Source organism: Poecilia reticulata, linkage group LG23, assembly GCF_000633615.1.
Source record: "Poecilia reticulata strain Guanapo linkage group LG23, Guppy_female_1.0+MT, whole genome shotgun sequence".
NCBI lineage: Eukaryota > Metazoa > Chordata > Actinopteri > Cyprinodontiformes > Poeciliidae > Poecilia > Poecilia reticulata.
Genome location: NC_024353.1, coordinates 16362695 through 16372216, shown reverse-complemented (window position 1 = coordinate 16372216; position 9522 = coordinate 16362695). Strand labels below are relative to the sequence as shown.

Here is a 9522-nt window from a genome sequence, read left to right as displayed (position 1 = left end):
ACCACTGGGACAAGACGCAGATCCCTCCAACAGGATTCTCGGTATAATAAACTCACTACAGGACTAGGATTAGGGTTTCCTGCCTCTCTACTCTGTGGTGGAAATGGGATGAATTATATTATTTTTCCTGAAAGCAAATTAAGGGTGTAAAAGTCCAAACTATCTTCCTCAAGTAAGACTCAATCACCACCACTGGTTTACCCCACAATGAATGTGTGCAAAACACAAGAGTTTTCTCATTCATAAAAAGGATCAACATGGGACACATAACTAGAACATTTCTGAAGAACTCGGAATCTCAGACTCAAATCTGAGATTGTGAGGAAGAGTTATAAGTACAGAGAGCTTCAGATTTGATAATTGAAGTCTAAAAAGCTTAAAACAGAAAAAGTCCAGGATGGACTAAATTCTGAGATTAGCCAAAGTACCTGGAACTGGTTTCTCCTCTTGCAGAGCTGCTGGCATAAAATAAGAGTTCACTCAGTCATATAAGGAAAATGTGGAAGTTTTCTGTTTGATCAGTAAGCGGTTATATACCCTCCTGACTACCAGTAGTTCATTATTGTCCTCTGTAGAGGACATTTCTAAACTTGAATATCTCCCACCCCCTGCATTCTACTGAATGAATTCCTTTTAGTATCTAGAGACATTTAGGGCTTTTCAATGATACCACATATGAAGGGGTGGGACTTTTGTATGTACCTTTTTCTAATTCAAAAAAATGGCATTTTTCAGTAATAACACATTTTATGGGAAGAGACAAAGTAAGTGCATAAAACCTTTTATTACCTTACAAAGACTGTGAGATTTTAAAAAAATGGTGATTGGGTAATATTTTTTTTCCTGGTAGTCAGGAGGATATTTCAGTATTTTCCTACTATAAATCTACATGCTACATAGCGAATAAAATGAATTTGTATTGAAAGCAACCAGGGCTGGAGGGCGAATGTTTCAAACCTAGATAAATATTACAGGATGTTGACATTAACATTATATTATACACCTCACCTGCTAAAGCAAATATGATTGGAATAAACATTTAGTTACCAAAAGAAACTACTATCTGGAATTAATAATTGTCATAATAAGCTAATACTTATGCTGTTAAATGCAGCCATATATCGACACACATCCTCTAAAATGAACTAATCAGCTTACATTTCACAAAACATTCTTCACTGCTGTGTCGTAATAGTGTTTTACAATCAAACGTTCTGACACCCCAAAATGAGAAGCTCACCATCAATTTCCTGTTGTCTCAGAATTTGATGTTTCTTCTTATTTTTCGCTGTTTGTGCCCTGCTGACTTGTACTCACTTTTGCCTTGGCGAATGACATTTGTTTTCAGAATAATTCAGTTACCTAATGTTTCTCCTCCATCCGCTGGTCCCGGTGACCGCCGCTGAAAACGTTCCTGTTTCTTTGTGTTGTAGAGAGTTGCCGTCCCGCGCACTAAGGATGAATTTCAAAAGATTGAAGCACGTTTTCATTCGACCTTGAGAGACTTCAATATTGTCAAGATAGAGAGGATTCAGAACAAGGCGCTTTGGGAAGCCTTTCAGTTGTACGTATGCTACAGACAAAGTTAAAAACTTGGATGCTTTTTTTTTTTAATTCAATTTATTTTAATACAGTCTTTGATCACTTTTTGCCAGTTTTTTAAAATGATCTTTTAAAAACTAGTCATACTTTTAATAGATATCCTCTAGTAACTACCTCATGTCAACATTTAGCATTGTTCTTTAGTTTCCCTTTCAGATGAAACTTGGTGACATGTTAGATCTGTAAGCATGTTTTTAAAGGACATTCCTTTGCAACATTTCTGCCTAAAGGCAAAAGACTCAGATGAAGAACAACAACAGAGGACGTGAGGTGGAAGAAAAGCAACTTTTTCATGGGACTGACTCGAAACACATCGACGCCATTTGTCTCAACAACTTTGACTGGAGGATCTGTGGAGTTAATGGAACAGCTTATGGCAAAGGTGGGTTAAAGATGGTGGTCCAGTCGTGGTTTCTCCAGTGTATGAGGAGCCTTTTCTTTCTAAATTTACCGTACTAACACTCGCAACAAACAATGTACGGTAAAAGATGCTTCACCGTTTTTCGATACACTTTTTATAGTGTCTTTGAATTTTTATATCAGTTGAAGGATGACATGGTACCATGGGATTGGAGAAGAGAAGATGCCATTCAAATGAACATGCTAAAAAATCTCCATAACTAAAAACGACCTGCCTTTCTTACTGCCGTAAAGCTCAACGTGTCTTTTGTCTTTCTCGGTTATTTTTCCATTTCCAATCACAGGAAGCTACTTTGCTCGGGACGCTAAATACTCGCACAGCTACACTGGTGACTCTGATGTCAAAACCATGTTTGTGTCTCGTATCCTGGTGGGGAGCTACACAAAAGGGGACTCCAGCTACGTCCGACCTCCTTCCAAAGACGGTGGAGACATAAACTTCTACGACAGCTGTGTCAACGACGTCGCAAATCCTTCCATTTTTGTTGTCTTTGAGAAACACCAGATCTATCCTGAGTACCTGCTGACATACAAGACCACACACCCACAAGTTGACATATTTAGTAGTACATCAGCACAACAATCAAAACCATTGATTGCCCCTAAGCCGCCAGTGTATCAAGGCAGCGCAGCATCAAATCAAGACAGCTCTTCAAACAATTCCTGTGTCATGGCCTAAACGCAGCTATGAAGTAAGAGGTGGGTGTAAACAGTGGAGGACGCTTAGTGAATTTTTTCTATTTATTCTTCAAAAATCATCTAAAACAAAAATATGTCTAAAGAGGGTAATGATGTCTTTTGGTAAGCTCAAAGAAATATTCAGCACACTTGTCTAGAATATAAAAAATTATGGAAGTAAAAATAAAAATACAAACGAAGACTAAAATGGACAATTAAGTGACACTTCAGATGGTCACTCATACATGAAGGACCGACGCTGGACTGTAACTCTGACATGCACTTTGTACATGAAGGGCATCCGTCCATCAGTTCCACATAAACACGACTAACTGTCACAACTGGTGTTTTCATCCCAACTCCAGGTTGCTTTTTGAGGGTATACGGTGAGGTACAACGGCGATATATTGATGGAATCTTCCACAGTCAAAGCAAAAACTATTTGAGGGTTCCAAGAAAAAAAAGTCTCAAAAGCAATATTTTTTAGACCTCTTTATCCAGAGGATGGCGCTGTGATGCTGCTGCGATAAAACAAATGTAGCAGTAAACACCAGAAGGCGACATGGATCAAGCGCATAAAGTTTGCGTCATGGAGCTACTACAATCGATTTAAAAACATTTAGTTTTGGATTGCTACATGACAAACACAAGAGTGGCATTTCACAATGTTTTTCATTCTGATGCGTGTTTCCAGCTGTTAATAATCCATTCCTTTATGGACAAAAAGCTGAAACAATAAGAACGAAAGCAGAGCATTCTCAAAGCTCGTTCCCGCGTGAACGACAACGATTTCTCTTTGAGAAAATGGACTCTTGCTACTTTAATGTAGGAGGAACATTCTAATGAATCAGACCAGACAAGTCCAGAATTCTTGCACTGATTTGACTGAGACACACCAGGAACAACAAGGTGTTTTCTAACTGCCCTAACTTAGCACGTTTAATAACGTACGTCATGTATTCAGGGAGCAGGTAGCCACATCGCATTAACAATATCGATGGTTGGTGTGTGGGAAAAGACCATGAAAGTAAAAAATGTAGTATTGATGAATAGACTCTACATTGATCAGCTATTAAGAACTGATAGAAACTTTTATTCTTTATTTTTAACAGTTCATTTGTGTCTTTTTTTGCATTCTGCTCTGTCTACTCAAAGTCGGTTGTGGCAGTCGACCACTTGCACTGAGTCAGGATTCTGGTTCTGCTGGAGGTTCCTTACTTCTGTTGAACAGGAAGTTTTCCTCTCCACTGTCCCTACATGCATGCTCAGTATGAGGGGCTGCTGTAAAGTCAACAACAAAACTGAAAAGGTCCAGGAGGAGGGAATGCTGTGGACTCAATGCAATCTGCTGGGGTTCCATACATATAAATGTTTCATCTACTTTGAATAACTAATTGAGCTGGCTGCGCGTTTAATAACTAGGATCAGCTGAAATGTGTGTGTGATTGAAGTGAAAATATTTTTTTGTGAAGTGCCTTGGGTCTTTGCAAAAAGTCAGGTTGTTGTGAATTGGTGCAATGTAACTAAATTGAAATGAATTTAAATGATTTTCTATCGGCCAGTAGAGGGCGACAAACTGTTTATTTGAAAATACGTCAAACATTGATCTGATTGACGGTTGAGGCAAATGAATGATTTCACACGAGTTTAGAATGAAGTGAGAAAATGTCATGTTTCTGTCAAATGTTATGTTGCTTTAATGCTAATTATATTGTGCTTTTTAGAGACTGAAATTGAAAAAACAAATTTTAAAGACGTTTTGAAGTGCTGCTTCCTTGGAGCTGCAGTCTCCTACGCCAGAGGTTCCCAACTGCTATTGCAGGGGGTCGCAGGAAACCCTCTGAATGGATGAAAAAAAAAAAAAAAGAGAAAAAGTTTGGGAACCACTGTCCTACGCAATGATGAATTGTATCAGATTTTAGTTAAACAACATCTGAGTGTTGGAATGAGATAAAACCATCCAAGTTTTGGATTTGAAAATACGGGAAATGTCGCCGTCCGGTGGTGTCAGCGGGGCACGGGAGGACTTGTGGGGGATTAAACTAACGTAAGAGCAGGGGGAACACTAGTATGGGAGCCCGGCGGGGGTTGGAGGGGTAAAAACTGTAGTTTCCTGGCCAAAATGTGAAACTTGACAGGTATGGCTAAAACTCCGAAAAAGGGATCTTTGATCTTTGTGCTCCCCAGCGCCTCCTCTGACATGACAGATTATTGCATTCAAACTTGTGTCTAGTTGTCTATATGCTGTTTGACTGTTTTTCTTTTTTTTTTTTTTCTTCTGTTTTTTTGCGAGCTGAAACAGCTCGGTTTGATGCTAAGTGCCTTGACAACCGTCACTTTTACAGCATCTTCTGTTTCTTATTTGTCTTGTTCAGAACTGTGGAACCCTCTAAACCTTATAATGAGTTTTTGTTGATCTGGTTTTTCCAATGTTTTGTTAATCAAATTACACAGAACTAGAGCAACCAAAACTGCTTTTTGTGAGCGACTAAATTTATGTGTCCCTTTTAAAAAAAATCAAAATACAAAAATTTATTTAATAAAAAACAAATTCAGGTCTTAAAAAACAAATTTCTAATTTTGAAAACAAATAACAAACCTGCTTACCTGTCAGAAATGAATCACTTNTATATATAAGTAATGACTTGAATAGAGGATTTTCCAAATCTTGATGTTTATTTGTTTACTGTGTAAATTCATGCTTCCTCCTGGGTCATTTCAAAATAAAGTTGCTTCCTATTATGAGCTTGTGTGACTTTTTCATTGAACATCATATTTATGAAATTTGTTAGTGCAGCTAATAAAATAATTTCTTTTTTTTCCAAAACCTGATTAAATTTAATCTAATTGATTTTGAACTTCTTAGCACTTTGACTTGTTGGCTGAAAGGTGCTGCATAAATTAACTCTTTCTTTTGCAATATTTGAGAGCTACTCTCTGTTTCATTCATATAAACAAATGAATGACCGTGACTGTAGATAGGATCACAAGCAGACAGTTGGTGGAGGGTGGATGGAGTCGACTGTCATGACCACTGCATCGTGTTTTCTTCATTATGCCTCTGCAGCCCATTAAGATGGAGCTTCTCAGTGGGAACTGCAGCTGTACCCTGCAGGATGTAACATCCCCCCCCCCCTGGCCCCCCCCATCCCACCATGCCCCCCTCCGGGCAGGAAATATCCAGTGACATTAAACAGCCTGAGCAGCCACTTCCTGTCGTGTGCACGACGTGGCTGCTGCTGTGTGGTCTCCCGGCTCCTCTCTTCCCCCTGCATCACATCAGATGATAAACCTCACCGTTTCAGTTTCCTGCTAAAACAAGTTCATGAAATGAGAGTCCTGTCCTCGTCTCTGGGCCGTCCTGACTGTCTCGAGTGTGACGGCTCTGCTGAGTCACGCCGGCTCAGTTCTAGTAGATGAGCAATGTGTCTGTTGATCAGCTGATTATTAAGGAGCCACATCAGATTTACACCAAACCACTTGAGGCCCACAGAAGACGGGGTTGCTAGGCAGCCTGGGAAACTTTAGATGAGCGGTGAGATTGATTTGGGTTGACTTGGGGTGTTTTCTAACGTGGGGAAGTGTGGAATAAAAAGCTGAATATGGAAAAAATATTCATATTTCCACGCTACGCATGATTGTGTATAGATGTGGAAACATCATGTTGCACTAATTTACATGATTATCATTTCACTTTATATCAGTTATTAGATGTACTGTTTAACAAACCCATCTAGGAACACGTGGTGTGAATTACAAACATGTGACTGCTGCCCTGTTCAGTTTGTCTGTCAATGTGTCTGTCTCTACCAAATAAATTCACTACAATAATAATACATTTATTTATAAAGTCCTTTATATTTCCAATTGAAATCTCAGGGTTTCCTCTTCCCCCCTGCACCTTCTTCAAATCAGACTAAATTGGTGCTGATCAACTCGACTACATTTGTGCACCACAAGTTTTTGTTTGTGCTGCTTTGGCTTTGAAGATATTAATAAAAATTCAAACCAGCCCACAACCTTTACTAAATCAAAATGACCTTTGTAAAATTCCTGATTTTATCAAATTCATTGTAGGTTAAGTCACAACGTTTCAACTGGCTCTGGATGAAATTGGATGCTTCCTGAGGATGATGAGTGCTGCTGTTGGTTGCTCCTTCCTCTCTTCTCGTTTTTCCCAGACCCACGCAGGAGCAACAGCTGCTCCACCGATGCAGAGCAAAATGCATCTTTAAAGAGACAAAAAAGAAAAAGCTTGAATCTGGAATGAATCAGCAGAAAATCTAAAATACAGGAGCTGCTGCTGCTGCAGCGCCGGGTAAAAACTGGATTCACTTTTTGAAGCTTTCATTCAGTCTCCCTTCATCCAGCTTCATGTTTGTGATGCTCTGGTCATAGCTGGACTCCGGTCATTCTGCTACGTGAGCTGTAAGAATCCAGAAGAAAAAAGGGGACACAGTTTAAAACTTTGGGAGTTGCAGCCGGTTTCATCTGTGAAACCGGCGGCAACCTTTGAGCAAGTATTAAACATGCTTTATTAAACCCGCATTTCTGTATCCAAATATTTTACTGACCTGATGTCATATTTTAATGTAAAATATAATTTGTCCATCAGCTGTAAATAAAATATGACAGAATCTAGTCAGAGTTTATTAAATGAAAGATGCTGCTAAAAACCTGCCAACCCCATTGTTTAAATCAGAGCATATTCATGTGATAAAGAGACCTACATCTAAATTCAGCTGCAGCGTCTAAGCATGAAACATAAAAACATTTTTCTCTAGACGTCCAGACATAACTGCACTGAAGCTGCTCCAATACTGAGCTTGTTCTGTGGGAACACAAAACAAGCCACACTTTTCAGATTTTTATTTATAAATAAATAAAAAAAAACATTGTTTTTTCATTTGACTTCCATTTATGTTGTCTCGGTCAATCACACAGAATCCCGATGAAAGACAAAGCGCGTTCATAAATAAACAGAAGCGTGTATGATTTTTTTGCTTTGAATTTCTTAATTAATCCATCAGCCAATCAGCTGCGAGAACCGACTGCAGTAATGAATCCAGTACACTCGTCACGTTCCCAGCATCCCTTGTAGAAAGAGAGAGAGTGTGTGTCAGTGTGTGTGTGTGTGAGAGAGAGAGAGGAAGGGGTTTGGCTGACAACCTGAGGAGGACCACGGATCGGAGAGCAGAAGAAGAAGAAGCAGCAGCATCATCAGCATCATCTGAGGAAGAAGCAGAAGAAGAAGAAAAAGAAGAAGAAGAAGGGTCATCATCCAACACTTGTTCATCTTCACCAGCCGCTCAGGTAAATTGCGCGTTTTTGCGCATTTAATCCGCGCACCTCCTCTTTGTTTGCAGCCTTTGTGTTTTATCGCTTCCTGTCGCGAGGTTTGCTGTTGGAGAGAGAAGCGTGCTTTCCTAGAACCAGGCTTCTACTTGGCCGGGACGCGTTCAGGGACTCTGGGTTCTGCTCAGCCTGTCTGAGGCACAGAGTGCGGGGATTCCCTCCGCCGTGGCCCCGCAGCCCACAGTCCCGCACACTCCCCTCCTGTGGGAGCGGAGAGAAGGAGGCGCACGGCTCCATTTCATCACCGTGACCCGGTGAGCCGCTGCTGCTGCTGCATCCAGCTCAGAAAGTCACTTCTAATCATCCTAACGTCACTTTTATTTTCACTGGAGGAATATTTGACTCTTAGAGCTGCAGTGGATTAGATGCGGCAGCTTAAAGGAATAATTCCGATTTTTTTTTATTATCGTGTTTTCTTCTTAACTGGGTTATTGTTGAGCGTTTGTGCACAGTCAGCGTCTTACTTGAGGTGGATATCTTTTATCTCATTCCTCTTTGATTTTACAGAACTTTTGACGTTTACAGCTAATCAGAGTAGAGCAGAAACAAAAGCAGAAGTTAAATATTGTCATTTTTGGGGGGTCTGTCATTTCTAAATGCTGTTAACAGCCTTCAGTGTTGATGCTGATACTGTTCTGTTTGGGTTTTATTTATATTTTGATTTTTCTTTTCTTCTTCTTGTCTCTTCTCTGTAATTAGTTCCAGCTGTTCCTCGTTACCTTGGTTACCCCTGTGTGTGTCTGTTCTCACCTGGATTCTTGTCTATCCTTCTCTGCCCCTTCCACCTCTCCCTACTTCTGTATATGTTTGAACTGCCTTCATCAACTCGTCCTGCTGCTCTTTGGATTCTCCTTAAAATCACCAAATACTAATAATAACAATTATTATTATTATTATTGTTATTAAGTGAGTGAAGGACTGCAAGCTTCCTGCTTTCAGTTTCACTGAGTTGCTAATTGGATGAAATCAGAGGAAGTAAAGAGATGAAAAATGCTACTTAAAGTATATATTTTAATTTTTGTACTGACTCTTTATCATTTTTAAGTTTCAGATAAGCAGCCAATCAGACTTGCTTTCTGGTTCACCTTTAAAATGAGTGATATTTCATATTTTACTTGAAACTGGGGTTCTATTAAGCTTGCAGAACAGTCAGTATCTTTGGGGTAATCCTCTTTGAGGATTTTGTACCATATTTTTCATATTCTATAAGGATTTTCAGGATTTGGTTGACAATCCTCTCATTCCTCCCTGCTGCCGGTGCACCTGTTCCTAGGACATCTTTTCCTTCCACTTAACTTCCTATGACTATGCCATTTCTGAGTCACTGAATTTAGGAGTTTCATAATCTATAAACCATAATCATCCAAATTACAAGAAACAAGTTTATATGACATCTAAGTTTCACTTTATTAAATAAGGAAAAATCCTGAATCTTTTGATGTTGAATTTTTTATTTAGACCTGTTTC

General features: G+C 39.4%; 2 protein-coding genes and 1 long non-coding RNA gene across 4 annotated transcripts in view; 2 read left to right on the top strand and 1 right to left on the bottom strand.

Moving 5' to 3' along the window:
- The window catches only part of LOC103459763 (poly [ADP-ribose] polymerase 12), a 10013-nt gene extending 5338 nt beyond the window's left edge, over positions 1 to 4675 (top strand). Inside the window, exons 7-10 of the mRNA XM_008401576.2 lie at positions 6 to 41; positions 1434 to 1564; positions 1833 to 1984; positions 2307 to 4675. Of these exons, the coding sequence (XP_008399798.1) occupies positions 6 to 41; positions 1434 to 1564; positions 1833 to 1984; positions 2307 to 2701 (714 nt within the window). The 3' untranslated portion in view covers positions 2702 to 4675. The remainder of the gene's footprint in view (positions 1 to 5; positions 42 to 1433; positions 1565 to 1832; positions 1985 to 2306) is intronic.
- A 1903-nt stretch (positions 4676 to 6578) lies between these two features.
- Positions 6579 to 7957, bottom strand: LOC103459692 (uncharacterized). Its single transcript, XR_532794.2, has 3 exons — positions 7870 to 7957; positions 7036 to 7126; positions 6579 to 6929 (listed from the first exon to the last, which is right to left on the bottom strand). It is a non-coding gene; the product is annotated as an uncharacterized LOC103459692 (long non-coding RNA).
- Positions 7900 to 9522, top strand: part of syn3 (synapsin III) — a 110521-nt gene continuing 108898 nt past the window's right edge. Inside the window, exon 1 of one of the 2 annotated variants that reach the window (XM_008401472.1) lies at positions 7900 to 8013. The gene's annotated coding sequence lies outside the window, so the exon portion shown is untranslated. Of the gene's footprint in view, positions 8014 to 8065; positions 8310 to 9522 lie in introns of those variants that run through there. The other variant, XM_008401473.2, reaches the window with a different exon arrangement.